Raw genomic sequence first — 26,028 nt, 5'->3', positions numbered from 1 at the left:
CTAGTATAAGAAATCCTTTGATTTTTTTTGTGAGGAAAGAAAGCCTTCGATTATATAGCGATTAATATATATATTAACAAACAAGTTGAAATTGAGTACTTAATGTACATAAGAGCAGCTTCAACGCTGCCCATTTGAACGCCTCGGTCCACGAGAAAGCAAAGATGGCCTGGCCATATTCAAAATTAAGCGCGGGAGCAAATTAAAGGAAATGGGCGTGCCTTGTAAGCTGGCCACGGCCAGTTGCTCTACTTTGATTAATTTATTATTACTTTCTATTTCTTTTCACTGCTGCCTGCACCATATGAACGGTCATATGAACGTTAATTATTCGAACGTTACTTACAAAAAGTTAACGTATATATTTTTAACAGCTATATTTTTACTCCTATATATAATCACCTCATTATTCATATTTTCTACTTCACAAAAATTTTAATTTTTCTCTCTGAAAAAATGAATCCAAATAATCCCCCTCCTCCAAATTCTCAATATCCAAAAGGTACAAAAGCTGCTAAAAGGAAGGGAAAGAGAAGGGCAACATTCTATTAAGTGGGTCCAACATAATTGGTAAATGAGCATAACGTTGCACAGACATGGCCAATTTCATTTCAAGGCCTGGTTTAGTATACGTGGCATATAAGTGGGGTCAGGGGAAATGGGAAATGGGCAGGGGGCGCTGGGGGTGCTCTAACAACAATTGAATATGTCATCAATGACTACCATTAATAATTACTAGAATATAACGTAACTAAATCTAGCCAATTGAAACACAATTAAACATATAAATATTTTTTACATATATAAAATTATATAGGAAACTTGAAAATCGTCAATAATAAACCATAATATATGATATCCATCATCTCTGTAAGACAGAAAAATTTGAATGTCATGGTCACCATTAAATCATAAAGATTCATAACATAAAATACAATAAAATCTCTATGAAGTTATATGAATGTCGATTACCACAATAATCATAACTCCAAACATGAATATTAAAAAAAAAATTGAACACACTTTTAGTAAATTATTTAAAGTTTGAGATTTGTTGACAGAGGAATGGTATAACACCTGAACTAAATGTATGAAAAAATAGGAAAAGAATAGCCACTCAAAAGAGGTTCATGACTATTTATCGTATACTGGATTTGTTTGATAAATAACATGAGTTGTGTTTACGCGATTTTGGTGAATATATCGATGCAACTCTCTTCACAGCCACTCTAAATCGACCAGAGATGTGTGTATCTCAAGTGTAGAGTGCTCTCGATCTCATAAGAATGATTCGTCCTTCGTAAACTGTAAAGTGCCTACGTACCCCTTTATATAGAGAATCAAACTAATGTAATTCTAAACCTCAATGATTTGTCCTCTAAGTCATGCTTTCTCATGGTTTTGTATTCTCAAAGAACATACCTCCAGTAGATAAATCTAATCCAAACACTAATTTCATAGTTTTTAGGGAGTTTCCAGAGTCCTTGTGAAGTTAGGATTGTGAACCTCAAAATCCTTGATGTACCTAAGCTCTAGTCTTTAAGTTTATCATCAATTCCTCGTTATTATCCCCAAATCAGTAGTAGATATGTGTTAGAATACCACTAGGATCGTGTTTCTAAAGATTAAGAAGTTGTCTTTATCTTCTAATAGGACTCTGTCGGTAACGGAAAAGGTTAAAAGGTGCAAAGTGTCTATAGGTTAAAAGTCTGAGGCTGCAAAATGTATTTTCCAAAACTATTAAGTGCAATGTGTAATATGCTGAAATCAAAGAAGTGACAATTGCAATTAATTCTTATATGTTTTTAGGCAAAGAGGTAACTCAAGAAGAAATTTTCAAAGGTCTTCCCAGTAGTCCCCAGCACTAGGGGTGAGCAAAAAAAACCAGAAAACCGAAACCGAGCCGAAAAACCGAAAAACCAAACCGAAAAACAAAACCGAAAAAAACCGTAACCGACAAAAACCGAAAAAAACCGTAACCGAACCGAACCGATATAACGGTTTGGTAACGGTTACGGTTTTACCCCTAAAACCGAACCGAAAAACCGAACCGTTTATATAATATATAATAAAAATATAATATTTATTATATATTATTATATATAACATATTATATATATATGTGTGCTACAATATATTAATTATATATTTTAGTAAGAGAAATTGATATAATAAGTATATAAATATTTTTCTAAAATTAATAAAAATATTAAATTTGTATAGTAGTTTCTAATCATATAAAAACCGGAAAAAAACCGAAACCGACCCACGGTTAACCGAACCGAAAAATACCATTTGAAACGGTTCGGTTACGGTTTCTACCCAAAAACCGAACCGAACCGAAATACACGGTTCGGTAACGGTTTTAGGTAGAAACCGAGCCGAACCGGCCCGTGCACGCCCCTACCCAGCACCATCCTAACCCGGATTTGAGCGACACGATAAACCCGAATACATAATTACCGACACGTCCACTGAACAAATCCTTATTCTGAAATAATTACCGACGCGTCGGGTCAGCGCTGTGGCTAGGTTGGGTCAATCAAAGCCAACGCATACAAAATTGTAGGCGCTTCAATCGAGGTAAGCGCAGCTCTCATATTCTCCGATCGGAACTATTTCTCTTAATTTACCTCTTTTAATTTACCGCTCAGATATGTATGTACTTGTATTTTTTAATTTGGTCTCAATTTATTGAATTTTATTGTAATTAGTATATGGTGACATGTGATCGATTATGTGTGGATTGAATTAGCTGTTTGATGATTAAAATATGATGTGAATTTTGTTAATATTGATTTTTATTGTGTATCAGATTGATCGTGAATCGGAGAGGAAAGGAGTTGATTATAGATACATACCTACGTAGTAATATTTTGCAAGAAGTAGTTGGAAGTATTGAGATGGATTTGGCTGCTAATTGCAAGGTATTTTGCGTTTTTAGTTATTTCTGTGGTCTTATTGAATATTGCAGCAGCAGCAAGAGTTATTGACCAATTGAAATTTGCAACCCCTCTCCCCAATCGAAATGAGGCGCTATTGAATAATTTAATCACACGTGCTATTCATGTAGTAGTTCATTTCTTGTGATTCGTGCTGATCTATGTTGCTCTGACATGGCACTTTTGGCCGGTGTAACCTTGTTGACATGACACCAGAAACTCGTCAGAATTGTTGGTTGTAAATCGGACATGTCTTTTCTGTCGCTGGAGTATTTCAAGGTTGCTGGAATTATTTCGTGATGCATACACAGATTTACATAGGAAGATGTTTTAGGAAAGAGAAAGATGAGAGAACAGAGAGAATATAAATAAATGAGGCGAGGAGGCTTGAAGACTCAAGATGATGATAAGAAAGAAGATACAAATATGTTTTTCACCAAGTTTCACGATATGAGTCATTTGACCAAGAGGAAGATCCGAAGGTCCTGATTAATTCAGGGGTAGGGTTTTTGATTGGTCGAGTTTAAGCAAATAATAACTACAGTTTATATAGTATATATATGGACGATATATAGTCAATGTATGTGGATGTATGCCGTCTAGATTCATTTCTTATTAATTATTAGTAATGTACTAGTGTTTGGAAATCATACCACCTTTTTCCCTTTTGAAGTAATTATCATTGTAAATTTAAATAAATTACCGAACATCAACATTGTATAAAAAATATTATAAAATATATTGATAATTTATTTTCTTAAAAATATTAATTATATAAATTTACTATAAATTTATGCCATGTCCCCGTATGCATGTCAAAAATTTGGAACGTGTATCTGTGTCCTTATCTTTCAAAAATGCCAAATCCAATACTCGGATATGCATCATGTTCTACACTGCTTATATAGGTTCCGATCCTCCAATTAAAATTCACACTGATGAAACGCATCCCTAAAACAAATCCTCACAGGTATAAGGAGGCATATATCAAATACTTCGTTGACACGTGAAACCCCCACCCTCCTGCTTGATTAAAATTAGCCACCTAGCATAAATGTTCTGTCTATAAATAGTACTTATTGATTGACAGATATTAGTGGACAGAGTATAATTATAAAATGATTGATTCTGTTTTACATGTAAAACTTATGATTATATTAAGAGATTATCTTTTTTATCGTGTTTTGCGGTATGAAAGGTGTTACCAAATTGTGTGTGAGTTGTTGATCACATACCAGCAACACTTTAATTCACGGCAGAAACTTCATTATTTTTAATGTGTAACTTGTTATTTATTGGTGAGGTAACTGCTAGGGGAGTGTTGCATTTGTTCTCAGAGTTTAGAGGATGTTGATTATTTAATTTGCCTGGTTTTGGGTTGGTTGGGTTGGGTTGGGGGGTGGGGGTGGGGGACATTTCAAAATGAATGTTTTCTCCAGCTGGGCTGGGAACTTGAAATCTTAAAATTGGGAGCCCTTTTCTTTTATCTCCATGCTCTATAGTATTTAGTTACTTTATTGTTTCTATGTGGTTCTTATAACTGCAGATGTGGTTTTATAATCTTTTATCTCCTTAACAAACCCGTGTATTAGGTGCAGTTTCCATTTGGTTAGCCGGTGAAGAATCTTATCTATGAATGTATAATTTTAAATTGGTTGGTTAGTTTTGGCAAAGTGCAGATTATGATTTAAGCTTCTTACGTCATTGTCATCAAAATTTTGTTTCCTCTTGCATTTGCTGATTTCATAACATGTACATTGTTACAGGACAAATTGGCATATTTTCGAATAAAGGAGCTCAAGGATGTCCTTACACAACTTGGTCTTTCTAAGCAAGGAAAGAAGCAGGTATGGTATTGAATTTTTTTTTTTTTTTTGGTTGTTATTTTTGGCTTTCTATTTTAATATTAACGGCTTCTGCTAAATTATTGTGAATTATAATTCCTCCAGTTGGTAAATATATACTTGCAACCTCATTTGGTAATAATATATGCGACCCCTTTTTCTTTGATTGTTTTTAGACGAAAATATGAAATTAAAAGAACATGCTTTTCTTGACACTGTATTTTTCATGAATTGGATTCATATAGAAATAATGGAGTATCAGGATTGGACTTGTAATGTTAAAAGGAAGCAGGATTACGAATTGGTCAGCCCAGTTGGCTCCCAAATATATTAAAATTTTCTGTTGCCCACTTGTAACTTCAGTAAACATTTATATGTCTGCAATCACATATATCATATTGAATAGTGAGCTACATCATTTTTTTACTCAGAGGCTCAGGTCTGCATATATTAATTGTTCCAAAAGTTTTCATTGATTTTAGCCACCTTCAATAAACCCAATGCTCCACTGTTAGGGTGAGGCTCATATTTGTCTCCTTGATACACTTTAAACATTTGGTTTGTGCTAAGCAGGGATTCTCACTAACCCTCTGCCATAGCTGTCATGGTGATAAGTTGAGTCGATTCGACGGGGCTCTGGTTGGGCGACTAGTCGATAAATTATGTAATAAATTATTTGATTTCTCTTAACAAAATTTACACGTTCTTTAATATATTGTTCACAAAAAGATATTTTAGCCAACAAAAATCTGGTTTTCTCAGTTTTTATCTTCGTGTATACATATATACTAATTATAGAGTTACCATATATACATATATTAGCCTTAAACCCGTGCAAAGCACGGGCGGCTATATAATTTTAAACTAATTATTAATTATTATATAATAATAATATATATTAATATATTAATGATAGTAAATTTACTATTTTTATTTTTTAACTAATTATAAATTTATATTTAAAAGTATAATGGTGGAGTTTTTATCTTGTAGTATATCAAATTGTTTAGAGATGTAAGACTATGAGAACTCTACGTGTAGCAGACTTTTAGTTATAAAGTGAATCACGAAACCAACATGACCAAACCAAAATTTTGTACGACGACAAATTATACCCATGTTGGCTTATTATATTATAGTATAGATAGTATAGATAGTATAGATGATATATGCTTATATATCAATTTTTCCCACCCACCCATATATGTATGTATGTATGTCTGTCTGTATGTATGTATGTATGTATGTATGTATGTATCTATGTATGTATGTATGTATGTATGTATGCATGTATGTGTGTGTGTGTGTGTTAGTGTCAATTGAAATTAGAATAGGAGTGTTTTGTTGCAGCTGATTTGGCTTCTATTTTCAGGTTTTAGAAAATAAGTTTTTTTCTTCTGCATTTTCTTCAATTTGGGCACGTTATTGATTGGATTTTGCACTAGTTGACCGATTAGTCGATAAGTCGACCTGACTAGTCGACAATGTCAACCTATCTGTGTCGACAATCAGCAAGTCGAGCTGTTGAGTCGAATTTTTTTTCCTCGACTAGTCGAGCACCATGACAACAATCCCAGCCACACTCCACTAAGTAATTGATTTTTTGGGATTGTTGTTAGTGATTAACAGCCTAGATGGGGCCGCGTGGATGGGGCCGCGTGGGGGCTGTTTGGTGAGGCTCTAGTGGGGCAGGGGCGTGTTGAGTAGGGCCGGGGTGGTCCTGGGTGAGTGATGTCATATAGGGGTGGATGATGCCATACAGGGGTGGTTTCTCTTGGTTTGTATTTGAGCAATTGGATACACACACACACAAAAATATATAGAGGGTTCTACTTCAATACAAATCACCAAAATACAAATTAAATACAAAACAATGCAAGTAAGTAGAATGTAAAAGGTTTTGGAGCTGGGATGGACTCCGAGGTGGGCTTTAGGTGGGGCATGATTGGGGCCTTGTAGGGTCGGGGTGGGGTCTTGGGACCGTGGTGGGGCCAATTTTGGCTCTTAGGGTTCGTTGGAGCCTGTCCGTAGCCTTGACAAGGCTCTAGTGTGCTCTAGGTGGGTGATGTCGTATAGGGGGTTGGTGATGATATATAGAGGGTATTTGATGTCGTTTAGGGGTAGTTTCTCTTGGTTTGTATTTTAGTGGTTTGTATTTGAGCAATTGCCTATATATATATATAATTTAAAAGATGTATTTCAATTTAACAAATTAGTGGAATAAATAAGTTTATCATCCTTAATTCTTAACTGTTAAAATTTATAAGACATGAAATAATATAAGACATGAAATAACTGTAGTAATTCAAGATGACTGAAGTAATTTAATCATTAATTGAAGTTAAGAAGTTGACTGGAGGTCCGGATTTGACCAGAGATGAACTGTATCTGTGTATTGTCGTGTCAGATTTGTTTGAACCGTTTACTACGTCTTTCCTGAACCTCTTAAAAAAAACAAGAAAATAAAAAGTTGCCAAAATTTACAAACACTGCCATTCTCACACCCCCATCCCCATCTGCGCACCCCCGCATATCCTCTTCTTTGAATTTGTTGATACGCCATGTGGCGTATCCTGCATGAATCCCTGGGCACCCCCACACTTAAACGCATTGGATACGTAGTTCTTCATCAGATTGAAGTATCCCTGCTTTCTAGTGCACATAAGATCAGATATTCATTTGTTCATAACATTTCCCTTGGCTAAATACATGTACAAAATATCAGCCTTGAGGGCTTGCTCAGAGTGATCCATGCCTTTGCGAAAACTTGGCTTTGTTTTTGAGTAATTGTTGCTCTGTACAGAGGGTATTGCAATTCTGGTTGCTACCATCTCGTACATCACAATTTCTTTATTGTCAATTAAGTAATGGACAAGGAGGCTGACTATCAAACAATGAATTGATGAAAAAAACTCTGTGAGAGCTTTAAGAAAGTGCTGGCCATAGGATGTTCACACTTGAGTCAAAACGGCGATAGTTAGGAAGTCTATGGAAAAGTTGGATCAGAACTTTGGAAGTGAAATTTTGAAATGTATTGAATATTTCTAGTCCCTACAAAGTGAGGATGGGCCCTTTGCTTATTGGGGATGGCATAGCATTATTTCTCAACTCGGATGACCTTATTCCCCATGTAAGGTCTTTCAGTGTGTTCACAACATGGAGCAGTCTCCTTAAAAGTAATAGACTAGTTTGGCAAAGAGCAGTATTTGGTCCATACTGCGTGCCTTGAAGGTTTGACCAGTCATTCTCAGGCTGAAGTGAAATTGTTTAATATATTTTAATATTCATACTCAGCATCCTCAACACCCTGCCTGCAGTTATGTGTTTCTTATTGTGTGCCTGACATATATATATATATATATATATATATATATATATATATATATATATATTATATTTGTAATAGTGTTCAAGATGATTGCATGTATAGTTTTAAACATGGTGCGTTTCCCTCCTTTTTTGCAGGACCTTGTTGACAGGATATTAGCCATTTTATCTGATGATCAAGGTATGAATTCTCATTTATCATTAAATTAATAACAATCTGGTGGTCCTCACTATTGCTGCACATACATTATTACCGTATATTACTAATAAATGTCACTGCATGTTATGAATTTACTAGTGCAAAATTGAGAGTTTTACCTGTAAACATGTGATTGCCCTTTTGCTTCTTCAGAATATTATTTTTCAACTTTGCTTGTTTATGAATATGGGTTCTTATTTTACCCAATGAATATTATGCTGTGAATAGTTTCTGGAATGTGGGCAAAGAAAAATGCTGTTAGGAAGGAAGAGGTAGCAAAACTTGTAGATGATACTTACAGGTGTGTACCATATGTTCCATAATGTGTCATCTAAGTCATACATAGTCAGTGATTTTCCTTTTTTGTAATCTTACATCCTTGTTCAACAATGCCCCCCAGAAAAATGCAGGTATCTGGGGCAACAACTGATTTAGCTTCAAAAGGGCAGGGTGTGTCTGATAGCAGTAATATAAAATTCAAAGAAGAACCCGAACCTGAAATTTCTCACAAAACAGAAAAGGTTCGATGCCTATGTGGGAGTTCATTACAGGCTGATTCAATGATTAAGGTAACGTTAAGTTGCAGACCCCTTTTTTGTAAAAGTTTATCTTCCTTCCCTTGTTGCTATACTGTTTTTGTTTTTTGATTGTCAATCTGCCATTGCTCTTATAATCTTACTAGTTTATATCATTTTTAGAGTCAAAACGTTTTTGTTGAAGTCAAGTCAGCTTGCTGCACTTTATGCAGAAGGTGCTTGTTGGAATCACTTTCTTGTTTGCTCCCTGATAAGTAGGCAAGTAGCTATATTTCTATACTGCTTGCCTCTGCACAATTCTCTTCTCTGGCATATGGTTGACCTTGGACTTTGCTTCAGTACAATATGTAACAGAGTCTGATCCAAATTTTACCAATTAGAAGAAAGAGTGATTGATGAGTCTGCTGTATGCATACCCTAGCGGAACTAACACACATATATCCATTATTTATTCCGCACCATAAACAATATCAATGTAACAGACAATCTAAATGCCGATGACCAGTATGAACCCCAAAATTTTCACATCTTCCATAGCCTGCTCTATGATAATTTTGTATATAACAAAGGTGCAAGAATTTGATAAAACAATCCAGCTTCTTTGCGCCTATGAAATTCACGGAATGATTTAGTTATTACTTCAGCTTTAAAACAGATTAGGCTTCATCATCATCACTTGTATCAATATGCACTTGTATGCTTTTCCCCAAGTTGGCTGAATTCATGAGACAACCGTAGTTTAAATTCAGATCAGTCACCTCGTGATGTAAATAACCTATGTAAAGAGAGTGAGTGTACTAGATTGTACCACATTCTGCAAAAGATATCCGATCTGGAGACAATTTTCTAAGTTTGAGTAACTTGTTTCAACTTTCTACTACTGTGATTCGTATTGTTGTAATTGTTTGTTACTTTCGGTGCAGTGTGAAGACTATAGATGCAATGTGTGGCAGCACATTGGTTGTGTGCTTATTCCAGATAAAGTTACAGAAGGTTTTATTCCAGCCCCTCCAGATGTTTTTTACTGTGAACTCTGTAGACTTAATCGTGCCGACCCGTAAGTATATTTTTTTTTATTTACATTAAAAGACTGGTGTTATATGGATTTTGTTCTTTCGCTCTTTATTTTGGGCTTGTATTGTGATCAAGTTTTTCTGTGGAATAACATTGCAGTAATTCGAACATTCTTTTTCTGTCATTTCCACATTTTTTTTTGCTTCATTCACGTATTACTTTGTCTATGCAATCTCTGTAAACTTATGCTTCTGTTATGCATATGATGTCAGATCATATCTCGCTGCAGTTATTTATCTTAGATATCAGCTTAAAGTACATGGTTGCACAATTTTTTTGCTGCATACCTTTGACCTTTTAGTTTTGGGAAGTCTATAGCTTAGTAGTTAGGTTTTACTGTAGCAGGCTTTTACTCCATGTCCCACTTCATCTTATTTTGTTGGCGTCTGTTAGGAATTGGTGAATTCCTGATCTATTTGTAAAAAAGTAGTTTTTTGTATATTTGAGATAAAAGGTTTAGAGATAGAAATAGTGATTAGGTCTGAAATGTAGAGAGAAGAGAGATCACATAGAAACTTGCAGAGAAATAAAGAGATTAGAGAGAGAAACAAGAGAGGAAGGGGGAGAGAGAGAGAGAGAGTGCTGGAATAACATTCCATTTTGCATATCAATTCATAACTGTCAAGTGTGGCACTACAAAGGTCTTTTTACATCTGTCACTAGTAACAAACTCTTAAAAGAACATGTTGCCCTTTCTAATCCTGACAGTCCCCCCCCCCCCCCCCCCCCACAAAAAAAAAAACCCCAATTTTTTATATGGATTGCACTTTGTTTGATGCATGTCTGTCTGTCTCCTGCTTGCATTGCCTTTTTCTACATTTATAATCTTTCAGGTAGAAATTTATGTGAAACATTGTGCAGATGAGTCTCTTCTATGATCTATAGGTTTTAATCCCTCACTTCGGAAAATTAGAAAAACCTTGATGCTACTTTTTTGTACCTGCTCATGTGTGCTTTAGACAACACTTATATAAGTTATATTTCTTTACTGTTTCATCAGCTACTTCGTTTCTTGACAACTTTGCAGCTTCTTGGTGACAATTGCCCATCCTTTATATCCTGTGAAGTTGAGTATTGCAAATCGTCCAACAGATGGGTCAGTGATTGTATCTCTTCTTACTTATCCTCTATTGTATCTTCTTTGAGTAGAATCTATCATTTGGTATTCTTTTTAAAAGTAGAATCTATAATACTGTGTCTTGCTTCTCAAGCTAAATTTATATTATGTCCTGTTGTTCAGAATCTGACTACATTGGATTAATTTAAGAATGCAAGGTGTTAATCAGGAATGATTTTGATAACACATATTAAGATATTGATATATGCAGTAACTCTAATCAGTCATTTATTGATTGTTGTGAAATGTTAATATGACTATTGTCTGATACGCCAGCCAGTTAGCCAACAGTTATGTGTGTTTTGCACATACGCTAATTTGATATTAATTCTTCTGTTTACTAGATGAGACTTTTAGGTTTTTATAGTTATATACCATTAGAGTTTAAGTTGCTTGTTTCATCTAGTCCTTCTTTTTTGATAGATAATGGGTTTTGTTCATATGTTAGCTATTTAGCTTTCATGCTTCATACTTGATGTTTTGTGAAGGTTTTAGAATCTTAACTTGTCTTTGTTGTCTTGCTTTTAGTATTTGAAGATATACCTTTAAACACAGGAACACAATTGCAATATAATATATCTTCTACATTTCACTTGTATTCCTGAGCTTTGTAAATTTGTTTAATTATGAACATCTACCTTGTGAACCTTTATCTCAATTCATCTCATCTGCATTGATTTGCTCCCTCTGGCTTTTTTTGTTTGTGTTTTTCTTTATCACCTTAAGAATCTGCACTATGTTGAACATGAAGTTCTTGTGAAAAATATAATATTCGGCACTTGGTTAGTAGAATGGAAGCATAGTATTTAGGTGTGTAGTTTGCTATTATGCAATTTTTTTGTAGGATGCAGGGCTATTTACCCGGTTCTGTTCTATATGTCTGCTAAAAAGCTCATCATTACTAACGAAAGTGGCAGTTTTTATGCACACATGGTGCTTGTATGTGTGCATAATTGTATTGCGGAGCTACAAAACTTGTATAGCTTCTAGTGCATATAACTTTGAGTTAGTTGCACTTAATTTAATAAGTTGTTTGCAGAACCAATCCAGTGCAGAGTATTGAGAAAACATTTCAACTCACTAGAACTGACAAGGACTTGCTGGCAAAGCCGGAGTATGATATTCAGGTTTGTTTCACTATTATCAGAGGACGTAGATGACCTAGATCTGCGATGAAGATTATAATTTTTGCCAACTATAGTTTGTATCAATTTGCAGGCATGGTGTATGCTTCTTAATGACAAGGTTTCTTTTAGGTTGCAATGGCCACAATATGCAGACCTTCAAGTCAATGGTACGTGTTTCAACTTTTGTATCGTCTGGATTTTTTGTGTTTAGAGATTGAAGGAGGGGTCAGTCTAAGCTCGAGACTGTATCATTTTTAAATTCTTTTGAAGAAGTGATATATCTCAAATTTCTAGCTAATGTAGTAAATAATGGCTTGTATTTGTATTACCTATTGTAATTGCCTGTGCTTAACCAAAAAATTGCATGGGCTTCTTTTACATATATCTTTTTATATCGACATCTGTATATCTGCATCTCTCTCTTAAAGCCATTTTTCTTGTAACAGGTGTGCCTGTACGAGCAATAAATAGGCCTGGTTCGCAATTGTTGGGGGCTAATGGTCGCGATGATGGTCCTGTTGTAAGTTTGTGACCTTTATGTTTTGTGGAATTTTCAGAGTTCAAAGTTCTAATATTTTTATACTTATAGAGGAGTAAAGACCAGACAATTTATTCTGTGATCATGGTGTTGTTGCAGACTATCTGCGCGGAATTAGAAACTATGTTGAGAGTATAAATTTGCCATTTAGTAGCTCACTAGTTCTATTGATTTGTGTGTAGTAATGTCTTTGCGATATTTTCATAATGTTTATACTAGCTCCCTGTTTTCTCAGATTACACCTTGCACCAGAGATGGGATGAATAAAATATCTTTAACGGGATGTGATGCTCGGGTATTCTGTCTTGGGGTCAGAATAATAAAGAGGCGTACAGTTCAACAGGTAGGTCCATATCTTTGTTTTTTTTGTTGGATCTACAGCTTTTAGTAGAGATATTTTTAACTTGCGGTGTGCAACAAATCCACTCCATTATCACATGGCTTTCTTTGTTCCCCTTTATTTTCTTAGTATGGTTTTGAATGCAAGCTAGTTCATTAAATATGCCATAATATTGCCACATAGTAATTGGTGATTGACATTATCATGATCAACTTTGAAGCCTTTTCCTGTTTGGAGTACAATTTGTTTTTAAGTCCTTTCAGAACATATGTTCTGGGCATTAGCTTTTGCCTTTCAGTTGTAAACAGTTTGGTTTGTTCAAGTTATCTTCTTGGCAAGTTCTGGCTTTTGCAGACCTTATCACTATTTACTTGTTCTGAGTTTTTTTATCTTATAGGTGCTCAAAGTTAAGGATCAATAATTTAGTTTGTAAAAAGTACTCTTGTAACTTGACATTCTGTAGCTGTTGAACATTTTTTAATCTTTTTTTTTTTTTATATAGATTTTGAACTTGATTCCAAAGGAATCTGATGGTGAGAGCTTTGAAGATGCTCTCTTCCGTGTGCGTCGATGTGTTGGTGGTGGAGCTGCCACTGAGAATGCTGATAGTGACAGTGATCTGGAAGTTGTTGCTGATTCCATTCCAGTTAGTCTACGTTGTCCAGTAAGTAGCAAGGCTTTTCTGGCTTGTTTTGTCGTATACTAATTCCCATAGTTTGTAGTTGGTAGCAAGTACATTTCTGGTACATTATTACATATATGGATCCATGTGATCTTTTTCAACAAGCATGCATAGTACAAGTATCATAGCTGGATCCATAGTGATCTTCGTTGTTTGCCCTGCGAAATATTCATTTGATGTTCCCGCTGACGTAATTTTTCATAAAATGCTATTCTTTGTGGTTCTTCCACTGTATTTCTTGTTACGTGCCAGTATCATAATGACAGTGCAAATTTTGTCAGGACGTACTGTAGTTCTGCAAGTTCTATAAATTTTGCCAGTTACTTTTTTAGGTCTTTAGGAGATTTCAGAGTTTAGATTTGGAATTTAATAGTCTACACGTGGAGCTGCTCGAATGTATGCATCAGTTTATGTTGACTGTCAAGGAATGTAACAGTACACCTGATATTATATTATGTTTGAAAAGTTAATTGAGATTTGGAGAGAGTTTAGATGCTAGGATACTAAAGATGATGATAAGATAGTACAATAAACTTTATTATTCAAATATCAGTTTGTGATTATTATTTTGATATGCAACATATGATGTTTACAGATGAGTGGCTCAAGAATGAAGGTTGCTGGGAGATTTAAGCCTTGTGTACATATGGGCTGCTTTGATCTTAACGTATTTGTCGAAATGAATCAACGGTCTCGGAAGGCAATTAACTAGCGATTTATGATATTTTTTAGCCCGTCTTGCAATTTGATATTGTTTTCTCTTTGTGGCGTGTTTAAAAGGGTTTTCTGTGTTGCAGTGGCAATGCCCAATTTGTCTCAAAAACTATTCATTGGAGAATGTTATTATTGACCCATATTTTAATCGTATTACATCCAAGGTAATTCCCTTGATGCATTGACATAATATCACATTAATTAATTTTTTCAAAGATGCATTCTTAGTGATTTTTTGGTGATATATAAAGATGCGGAGTTGTGGAGAAGATGTAACTGATATAGAAGTGAAGCCTGATGGTTCATGGCGTGTGAAGGCGGAAAATGATCGTAGGGGCCTTGGGGACATTACCCAATGGCATTTTCCTGATGGTACTGTCTGTGTACGAGTAGATGGGGAAGCTAAATTAAAGGCAGATACTATTAAGCAGGTCAAAGAGGAATGTTTCTCTGAAGGTCATACTGGCTTGAAGCTTGGAATCAAGAAGAATAGGAATGGGATCTGGGAATTTAGCAAACCTGACAATTACTCTGGCAATAGACCTTGTGAGAATGAAAACCGTAATCCTAATGGTATTCCTATAAACAGCAGTGCTACTGGTAGTGGTAGGGATGGTGATGATCCTAGTGTCAATCAAGATGGTGGTGTTAACATCGACTCAGTTTCTCCTATCATCGAAACAGTATATAATTTACCGGACCCAATTCTTTCTGCTCAAGTAGGCGGGGATGCAGAAGTTATTATTTTGAGTGATTCTGATGAAGATAATGACCTCCTTATTGCTTCTGGTCCCGCGTATAGAAGCAATGAGTCAAATGCTGGAGGAGTTTCATACGAGGTTCCCCTACCAGAAAATCCAACTAGTTATCCTGAAGATCCTTCGACTGGGGCTGGAGGGAGTTCATGCCTGGGATTGTTTGGTGCCAACGGAGAGGAGTTTGGGCCACCTCTATGGTCCTTAGCCTCTAGTAGCCAGGGAGGCCCAGGATTTCAGTTTTTTGGTTCTGATACAGATCCCTTAGTTGATATGCAGCATGGCTCCCTTAATTGTCCTCCTTTAATTAATGGTTACACACTAACAGGAGAGACTTCTATGGGTCCTACCGCTCTTGGTCCCAATTCTTCAGGTCACCACTCTACAACTGATATAAATGATGGATTCGCTAATAATCCCATTGCATTTGATGGAGATGATCCGTCACTTAAGCTATTTCTTCCTACCGGGCCTTCTGATGCAGCAACTGAGGCCAATATGAGAAATCAGTCAGATGTTTCAAATAATATATGTCTTGAAGATTGGACTTCTCTTACCCTTGGGGGTTGTGGCAGTGGGGGCCGCGAAGAGCCTGGAGGTGTAAATGAACTAAATCCAAGACAGCAATTACCCTTTGAAGAAAGTGCTTTGGATTCATTGGCTGACACTGGTATGCATTATTTTTAACAATCTGTTATTTCTTTCTATTTTAGGGGGTTATCTTATATTAAAAAAATTAGATGTATATGGAAGCCATTTGTAATGCCATTATGCCAGTTTAAATACTCATATTGTGTCAACTTCGGGTGGCGCCAGCATGGAGTGGTGTCAACTTGGAGAACACATCTGATTAAGTATTAGACTAGTGTGCAAACGGATTGCATGGTGTTAATATGCCATTTATTGGATGCCTCTTAACTCGCCATATGTAATCTTTGGACTCAAATCATGTCTGCTGATCTTTTTTGCCCAGTTGTATAAAATATATATTTGCATAAAGGACACTTGCCCGAGAACACGTAATTAAGTCAAGTGGGTGACACTTGTTGTCCATATAAGTATATTGGATACAATTAGATTCAGCAATTTGGTACAAACACAAAAACCGACCTGAAAATAATGCTGAGAATTAGTATTTGAGTTTGCACATCTGGTGTTGAGTTTCATGTTTTTGGCATATGGAAATATTTTATGTAGGCTTCGACCAACTGATTTGTGTTACCCGGAAGTACGGGAGAAGATAATATTATACTTTTATAGTGTGTGTGTGTGTTTTTTTATTTTCTTAATATAATAATCCTGCTTTAAATATACAGAAATAATATTCTTTAAAAACTATGTGATTACAATAAATATTTAACAATTGTAGTTTCTACTGCATGCATGGGTTTGACAACACTTGAAAATACTACTAGTGTAGAACACAACGCATTTACCATTTGCCAGGTTGAGATGTAACTGGGTGTACTGAAGATCATCCATTTATATAACTCTTGGCACTTTTATTCTGGTTTTACATGTAATATCTGAATCATTTAGTGACTTGGATTAAAATAGTGTTTGGTCCAGGAATACACGCACTTCTTTTTGAAACATGTACCTAATGCCTATATATTTTTCCGTCTCTCTCTGCAGCTTCATTGCTTCTTGGTATGAATGACAATAGATCTAATAATTTTCCCGTGAATGGTAATGGATCCTCCAAGACAAATCGGGAAAGATCGCAAAGCCCATTCTTGTTTCCCCGTAAACGTCGTTCCGTAAGGCCTAGACTCTATCTTTCCATCGACTCAGATTCGGAGTGAGGAGCTGGTCCCAAAATGATTGTCATTGTGGAGGGGTAAACTGAATCACTTCCAGATACACTCTAGGTTTTATAAACAAACCACCTTTCAACCCGACAATGTGGTGATCCACCTATTTTTGCTGCACTAGTCTTGTACTTGCTATTTTATAATGCCTAAAGACAAATTTCACTCTGAGTTTATTAGATCGGAGATGCAGAAAGGTGTTCCGGTTGAATCTGCGCAGCGAAGGTTAGGTGGAAACTGGAAATCTCCTATTTTGGTGAGCTTTAGTCTATTCTAGATGTTTGTTTTTCTCATTTGTGTTGCTTAGAGATGGTGTACCCTTACTCATTCTTACCAAATTTTGTTTTGATCCGCAGGCCTTGCTTACTCTGTCTCTGAATGCTAATTGCATGTAGATACAGGAATATGCAAGTTGCTGGAATTTAGGGTGTTATCTTTCTTGGGTGTGAATTCTTTTGTAGAATTAGTTAATAAACTATTAAGATTACTTTACTATGTAATAGATATTTTTACAGCTGCTCTACTGTAGGAATAATAATTTCTTTCTTCAAATTTGAAAGACATTCGTCTGGTACAGAGAAGCATAAGTTTATAGACAGAGAGAATAGTAAATTGATAAAGCTTTGTAAATTTCTATTTTGTACTCTTATATGCTTTTTACATAAACTATGATCTAATTCATATAGAGAAGGTTCAAAGTACAAAATTTTGCATATTGTTTGTTTCTGAGAAGAGTGCTCTTAATGCCGTGTTCAGGTACTTGGTGCGTTTTAGTGGCATAGTTGCAACTAAATGGCCAAAATATGAAATTACAAGAATACAGCTGTTAGGGCATCTACAAAGGTATTATCCATTTTGGTTCCCTGAAATATAGTACAAGAATCATGTTCTGTTTTATTATCCATTTTGGTTTCTTAAAATATAATTAAAGAAAGATTTTCTGTTTTACTTAATTGATGTTTTCTATATTTGGTACATAGCCAAGGGCAGTATAGACCCAAAATATTTAGGATAAAAATCAGCGCCCAATTTCGATTTGATTGACAACTTTTCCATATTCACCAACGCTACTACATTAGCAGCATCGAATCATCCTCGAATCATAAAATCTTTAGCATCCTCGAATCAAGCTTCTTTGCAGAAGGTGAGAATATACATACACTCGTCAATGTACTAACGAAACCCATCTACTATCAGACTCATTGATTATACTTGCAAGTTTGTTGTCGGAAAATGATTGTGCATAGTAATGATAAAATGAGTATAGGTATTGAGTTGGTGAATTGTGGCACACTAGAGGTAGTTTTAACTGAAGTTCTAGTATAAGACCTAAATATATAATATAACACGTCGAAGTTCATATACCGAACTTCTGTTCATAAGAAGTCGTATCCAAAAAGAGTACAAGTGTCTTGTCTTAAATGACCAGTAATAGTTATGGTGAAATGAATACCGGTGTAAATTTGAAAAAAATAGTGTATGAAGGAGGTTGTTTGATTATAAGTCTTATCACAAAGCTAAAGTTACGAAAGGGGATATTGAGGTTCACATGTTGAACCTCTATCTAGAGGAAGTCGTATCCACCATGTTTACAAGTGTTTTGTCAGAGGTGATTAAAAACAGTTATGATGGAATGAGTACTGGTGTTGATATGAAAAAGAATGTTATGCAGTAAAGGGCGTTTGAATTGAAGTGTTATTACAAATCTAAAATTACCCCATTACTGAAGTGGCACATAAAGCGGCACATAAAATTCCACCTTAACTGAACCGCTACATAAAGGTTCATATGCGGAACCTCTGTTTATGAAGTCAAATTTAACAAGATTACAATTTGGTTGTTTGAAATGACTGAGCATAGTTATAGTGGAAAGAGTATTTGTGTGAAATGGGGAAAAAGTAGCACAAATAGTAAAGTTCATAGTCTGAACCTCTGTCTATTGGAAGTCAAATCCAACAAGTTTTGGTGTTGATATGAAAAAGAATGTTGTAATGAAGAAGGCGTTTGATTTGAAGTGTTATTACAATTCTAAAATTCAGAAGAACTATATAAAGGATCATATGATGAACCTCTGTATACAGGAAGTCAAATCCAACAAGATTACAATTTGGTTGTTTGAAATGACTGAGCATACCTATGGTGGGATGAGTATTTGTGTGGAATTGGAAAAAAGTGGTACTAACATTGGAGTTCATATGCTAAACCTCTGCCTATAAGAAGTCAAATCCACCAAGTTTACAATTTGGTTGTTCAAAATGACTGAGCATAGTTATGATGGATTGAGTATTTGTTTTCATTGGGAAAAAAGTGATACATTACAGATCATTTGATTGAAATATCATCACAAAAGCTAAATTTTCGATGCGAAACTTACAAGTTTCTATTAGCTACCTTTATTGATTTATGCATTTTCGATCCTGTGAATCATAGATATAGTGGGTTGATTATGTTTGAAGATTTTTATTTTATTCCTCATTACTTAATCGTGGTACAAGAGGTCATGTTCCTCTTGGAACCCTTAGCCTAGGAACCCTTTAAATCTTCAAGTATTAACAAGAGTTCTGTAGCGGAACCTTTGTGTATATTTACTTTTAAAAAGGGTTCTGAGCAGAACCTTTGTGTATATTCACGTTAAAAAAGTGATACAAACATGTTAGATCATGAAAATCTATTTAATATCTAGGGTCCTACAGTAGAATCTTTGTGTATATTCACCTTAAAAAAGGAATCAAGCAAAGGTAAAAACAAAGTACAATGAGACTTCCTTAAATTTGAAGAGAAAATGAGTAAGAATAGTAGAGCTGACAAGATTGGTGGAGTTCATTTTGTAAGAATTATACTACAAGAGGTTATTTTAGCTGATGGACCGTTAAGTTTTACTGCAGAACCTCAGAGTCATGATGTATGAGCTCTTACGCACAACAAACCCGCATGGTCGCCCATATTCAGTATAAAATTCAAATGCAGCTTCAACATCTGGAAAAATCTGATTAACATATGGCTTGGACTTCTTATCACATTTCGGTATCCAATATTCTTCTCCGTCAGGTGATGTGTACTCGTATGAATCCACATAAATATCTTCATTGAACTCATTAGTCTTCATGAAATGCTGAGTAGCAGACTGTGATCTGTTATTTTCAACAACTACATTGTAAGATAAACACGTAGATCGTCAAAATATATAAAAATTGGTGTGCAGCAACTAGGGCTGTGCATTCGGTAAAAACTGAACCGAACCGAACCGAATTTCGGTTAACCGAAAGCGAAATAATGAAAAAACTGCTGCCGAAATATGTTCGGTTTTGGAACCGAACTGAAGTTTAAATTTCGGTTAATACTGAAAACCGAAAATTAAAACCGAAATTTTCAGTGACTACTGTGCTACTTGGAGATGCAGTGCATATGCTACTGTGCAATACTGCAATGGCCACCGGCCAGTGTGCTCAAAGATCAAAGCAGAGATTCTATGCTCAAAGATTAAGAATATAATAATCAAACCCAGCTACTACAAATCTACAATGTCTCTACACTCTACAAAACTGAGAACACACACTCACAAGGATTTAAACCCACCTTGCTTATTGTGATTAAAGGTGCTCCGAGCGTCGTTGTTACTTGTTAGGTATTAGGGTCTGCTGTGATTTCAGATTTAGACTCCAAATTAGATCGTCTTGTACTGCGGCTGTGCTGGGCCTGGCTGCTGGGTATGTTTTGTTTTAGGTAAATTAAGAATAGAATGAATATATCAAGTATTAGTAACATATATTTTGGTTTTTATATTCGGTTTTTCGGTTAACCGCGGTTAAAAACCGAATTACCGAAAAACCGAATTTCAGAAAATCTGCTACCGAAAATTAAACCGAATTATGAAATTTGGTTGACTGAACCGAAATTATTTCGATTATTCAGTTCGGTTTTCGGTTAACCGAACCGTTTGCACACCTCTAGCAGCAATAGAACCTAAAATAAAGAGACGTGACTCGTGAGTATACATACTTGTTTTTTCATGAACGCCCTCCATTGAGTATCAAATGAAAGAACACGGGATGTAGTGATGGCGAAATATGAAAATTAATCTGATCAAAGTATTACATATAGCTTAGTTGTAACTATCGTTTATGATTGATCTTGATTGATTTTCAATAAATGACAATATATGTGAAATTACACCACTATCCTTATAATTGATTATACATATTTTATGCTGATTGTCATAACATTTTAAAAGATTATCATCTTGATCCATTAAATCTAAATGAATCTAACGGCTGAGAATTGATTCCATGATTCTCTTTAGAGCGCGACCCTTTAGTCTATATAAAAAAGTGATTGTTATGGTTAGGGGTGATCGCGGTGCGGGCGGTGCGGTTTTTCTTCAAAACCGCAAACCAAACGGTGTGTGCGGTTTTGTTGAAAACTCAAACCGCAACCGCATCGTGTTAGGATAAGAACCGCGTAAACCGCACCAAAAAATGCTGTGCGGTTTGTGTATGTTTGAGAATAAATATTTTTAGTTGAAGTTAGTAATAAAATTTAAATATAAAATAACTAAAAAAATTTCTTGTAATGAACTTATATGATATTTATCATTTCAGAACAACGACTACTAAAATAATGCACATAAAAGTGTAAATATAATAATAAATATGAGTACTAACAGACATATTATAATAATATAATTATTTCATACAAATTTGGTATAATAGTAATGTGAGATTGATAAAATAATAAATAACTATTATTTAAAGAGATTTAAAATATATAATATAATTTAACATAATATAATTTTATTTGATATAATTATAAATAATATATGTATATAATATAATTTTATTTGACAATCACTAATATATTTATATATATTATAATATTGTGGTGCAGTGCGATGCGGTTTGAACCGCACTAGTAATATGTCAAATCACAATCCGCACCGCACCGCGCGGTTTGTGAAAAAATCAAACCGCAACCGCACCACAAAAATTAAAAGCCACGTTTTGTGGTGCGGTTTGGTGCGGTGCGGGTGGTCTATGCGGTTTGAGCGGTTTTTTTATCATCTGGTTAATAGACGACGTTTACCGTCGTTAAAACATTAATCTAGCGGGTTTTTTTAATTGAAAACGCTCCGGGTTTAATAACTTTGGGGTTTAATATCTATCCATCTGCGCTCATGAGTGTGGACTGAGGATTGATTGAATACAAGGGCCTGCGGCCGGGTAATCATCTTGCTTTGTTGTATTAATTCATTTCTTGATTTCATTTGTCCCAATTATTGTTTAATTCATTTTCTTAAGGAGACCATCAATCATGATAAAAGTCCCCCAAATATACTGCTTTGTTTTTCTACCTGCCTGGTGATTGAGTTTTTATTAAACTGGTGATATCAACCGTTGCTAGTTCTTATTGGTTAATTGGAAAGTTTAATTTGTGTATTCTTTTATGAACAAATTCTAGGGCGCTGGATTTTTCAACTTTTGTAAGAGATGAGCAGCTTTCAAGTGCTTGCCTGCAAGCCGTCCTTTAATGTCTTCAGCATACCTCGTGGGCGCTATTCTTCGTTAGGGTTGCATTCTGTCGTTCGATTTTCTAGGGATTCAGCTTGCCAGGTTCCAGAGTTTTCATCCAGGCTAAAGACGTATACTTCTGGAATTCAGAGATGTGCACCAGTATTCGTATTTGGTGGCAAGGGAAACTCGACAGACGATAATGATGTGAGGAAATTATTCATGAATATTACCTTATATCTTTTATGATTTATCTACTCATATTGCTCTCTGATTAAAGATTCAACTGATAGTTTTTTTAAAGAAAATAATAGAATATTAAGATAACAAATAGCAAGATAAATATTATTATCACTGGGTTGGTAAATCGGGTTTGTTTTAGTACTTCATTTCTGACTCTGATATTGACATTCCCGAGGCAGGGTTGATAATTCCACTTATAGATGTCGTATGCTGATGGTATCTTGTGAAAAGTTGATCAACTGTTCCTTTCTGTTTTTCTCTATCGGAGAACTTGTCAATTTTTATCATGCTGGGATTCGTTCCTTAGATAGATATGGTCTCTGGAGCTTATGGATGGTTAAACATATATGTCCAACCAGAAGGTCATAGCAAATGAATTTGTTGGTCATTTTATGAAGAGGAAGGAGCATCTTAGCTTCATAAAGCAGTTTAGGTTACTTGTGAGTTTCCATAACATGGATCTAGTAAATTATATAATTGAAAAAATATAAAACAATTGTAGAAGTGACCTGTAAATGTATTCTTCTACCAAATTGTTGACATTTAGAGAGACCACAAGAGTTTATAGATATTAGGGAGTGAACAGAAGATAGGAAGAATTATATCTTACAGAAGAAGGAGAGTCTCAAACACAAATATATTAGGTGCCATCATTTACTTGTTGGAAAAATAAGTTTTAAAACATTTACTGACATAACATGCATTCTTGTGCAGATAGCGAAGATTTTATTAGCTACTACCAAAATCTAATTTCCATAACAAACATCTAAGATTGACGTAATGGAAACTGGACGATAGTTAAAAATACTTGAAAACTATAAATTCTGCATCAACAGTGTGGAGTTACTTGCAGACGAGTTAATAAAAATTTGGACACCATAGTGTGTTTCTTGAAGTGGAAAATTAATTTACGTGCTCTCTCTCTCTCTCTCTCTTTCTCTTTTTACTGATTTTAAGATTCGTGGACAATTTTTTGTACTAGGCATCCCCATGGAAATCACTCGAGAAAGCTATGAGTGGTTTAAAAAAGGAGAAATCACTAGAGGATGTACTAAGGGAGCAGATGGAAAAGAAAGAGTACTATGATGATGGAGGTAGTGGTGGAAAACGTCCAGGTGGAGGTGGAGGTGGTGGAGGTGATGGTTTCGGTGAGTCAGAAGATGAAGGCTTTTCTGGTATATTGGATGAGGCATTTCAAGTATTCATGGCAACACTGGGATTCATACTTCTGGTAATTTTCGTAATTCTCTTACATATATAAAGCTTTACCTGTCTCTATCTCTCTCTCTCTCTATATATATATAGTTTTTGCAGTCTTTACAATTGCTAGACTTTTCATTATATAAAATTCCCCGACTAGAAATTGTAATCGATATCATATCTAACTTCCATACCATATACAGTATTAAATCCTGAACCTACTTTAAATATAATTAATTTATTCCATTAACAATACCGAACAAGATGATCTAGCCTTTCTAATAAATAAAGGTGGCGTTATGTCAATCTTTGTGATCAATTAGCTTGGAGGTAGCACAGGTAACCAATTAGCACATAGTTGTGAATTGTGATCAATAACCTCCATACACTAGTGAAAGTCATGTTCATCTCTGAAATGGCACAAAGAATAACAGTTGTTTTGCACTCCACAAATAAAAAAGTTCAAAACTGATCTCATAATCATATCCTTCACTGTTCCATAATCATTTATTTTGGAACAATTTGATAAAGGTCTGGATATAAACTAAAGGGACAGACAGTGTTATTAGTGGCAAAAAGCTCATTGAAGCTCAAGGGGCCTTTTGTAGCTTAAGTGCGAAGTTCTGGCTTTTTTGAAGTGCGCTCTATGAATTCATGTATATTTTTTCATGGTATAAAAACCTACACATGCTAAAACTTTACAATAACTTTACTAGCCTATTCTAATTTCTAAAGAAAGAGCTAGGTCCACGTTTCATGATAATTTAAGACATTAAGAAGATAATAAAAAGTAAATTTATGCATCAACATCTTCATCATTGAAATTTTAGTTATCTTCATAATAATTGGGATCAGTATGCTTATTTTCTGCAAATTTAACCTCCTTTTCTTCTTCGGTCTCAATATATTTTGTTTGCATTGGTCACTGCTCTTGATTTTGGAACTGATCTCTGTTGTGGCTTTTTAACTCCATAAGCATTATACTCATTCCTGTATGTAAACTAATAGAGTGGCTCAGTTTTTTTATTCATGTTCAGATCTGATCAGAACTCTCATCCTACACATAAGCTTGCTTTTCTTAGCTTTTTTTGTGCTTTTCGCTTAGATAGCAAGCTCAGAACTCTCATCTACATAGAAGCTTGCTTTTCTTAGGTTTTTTTTGTGCTTTTCGCTTAGATAGTTGGCGAACTTAAGCAAGGCTTTTGTTCTTCTACAAGTTTTTTGAAAGAAAAGCCCAGCATGTGAGCTTTGCTGTGTTTAGCACTTATAGGGTACTTTCAATTAAAGTGGAAAAGGATCTCACAGGTTTGACATACCATATGTGAGGAATCTTTGTGGAGATGTCATTGGTATAAGAAACAAGTAAAATATTAAATGGAGAAGTGTATTCATATATTTACGTTGTATGCAAGTAGTTACTGTTTGAAATTTGACATGGATGGTAGTTATGTTTTCCGGCCTTTACTCTTATCATCTTGTGCACAAGCATGCAGTAGTGATCCAATTATGACTCGGCTTCTCCCATCTGTTGGATTTCAGTATGTTTATATCATTGCTGGAGATGAAGTGATTGCTTTTTTCAAAGACATACTTAGATTCCTTGCAAGACGGCCAAATAATCGTTTTAGCAACATGTTTTACCGATTTGGGAGACAGTACCAAACTCAGTACCAGGAAGATCCGTATGCCTTGGAGAAAGCGATTCTTAATACCCCTACATGGTGGGATAGCCCAACAAAGTATAAACGCATGATAAAAGCGTATCTTGCATCACTTTCTTCTTCTGATAATGAAGAATATGATTCATCTTGAATTTTTGTTGTTAGAATGTTGAATGCTTGGTTGAGACTCGCTTTTTTTGAGGAGCATGTTAGTACAATTTAGAAATTTGTCTCTGAGGACAGTTGAAATATGTCAAATGAAAGTCAATCAGGAGAGTAGTATTCTTGGTGACGTATAAATTGTAACCAATATTTAAAGTTCGGCTCTTTCGAAATATAATCAGGTGCATTTTTTGAAGTCTTAATTCTTATTTAAATATTATTCAGGTGCGTCATTTGTGTATGGATTCTTCC

At 35.1% G+C, this 26,028-nt stretch overlaps 2 protein-coding genes across 3 annotated transcripts; both read left to right on the top strand.

Moving 5' to 3' along the window:
• The first annotated feature begins 2,440 nt into the window (after window positions 1-2,440).
• LOC108209295 (E3 SUMO-protein ligase SIZ1) lies at window positions 2,441-17,642 on the top strand. Of its 2 annotated transcripts, none has more exons than XM_017380122.2 (18): window positions 2,441-2,583; window positions 2,816-2,927; window positions 4,709-4,789; window positions 8,252-8,294; window positions 8,541-8,613; window positions 8,713-8,881; window positions 9,772-9,905; window positions 10,950-11,018; window positions 12,079-12,166; window positions 12,258-12,333; window positions 12,613-12,686; window positions 12,940-13,047; window positions 13,547-13,708; window positions 14,322-14,426; window positions 14,524-14,604; window positions 14,692-15,865; window positions 16,831-17,262; window positions 17,363-17,642. In XM_017380122.2, exons 2-17 carry the CDS (start codon window positions 2,904-2,906, stop codon window positions 16,998-17,000), a joined length of 2,631 nt encoding a protein of 876 aa, XP_017235611.1. In that variant the 5' UTR covers window positions 2,441-2,583; window positions 2,816-2,903; the 3' UTR covers window positions 17,001-17,262; window positions 17,363-17,642. The 2 variants fall into 2 exon arrangements, with proteins under 2 accessions (XP_017235611.1, XP_017235612.1); XM_017380123.2 differs by having other exon boundaries at window positions 2,546-2,658.
• Window positions 17,643-22,093: 4,451 nt separating this feature from the next.
• On the top strand, window positions 22,094-25,972 carry LOC108206139 (uncharacterized). The gene is made up of 4 exons (XM_017376338.2): window positions 22,094-22,222; window positions 22,461-22,717; window positions 23,736-23,984; window positions 25,493-25,972. The coding sequence occupies exons 2-4, from the start codon at window positions 22,490-22,492 to the stop codon at window positions 25,763-25,765; spliced, it is 750 nt and encodes a 249-aa protein (XP_017231827.1). The 5' UTR covers window positions 22,094-22,222; window positions 22,461-22,489; the 3' UTR covers window positions 25,766-25,972.
• Window positions 25,973-26,028: the final 56 nt, after the last annotated feature.

Source organism: Daucus carota, chromosome 2 (assembly GCF_001625215.2).
Source record: "Daucus carota subsp. sativus chromosome 2, DH1 v3.0, whole genome shotgun sequence".
Classification (NCBI taxonomy): Eukaryota; Viridiplantae; Streptophyta; class Magnoliopsida; order Apiales; family Apiaceae; genus Daucus; species Daucus carota.
This window is presented reverse-complemented; position numbering and strand designations above follow the sequence as displayed.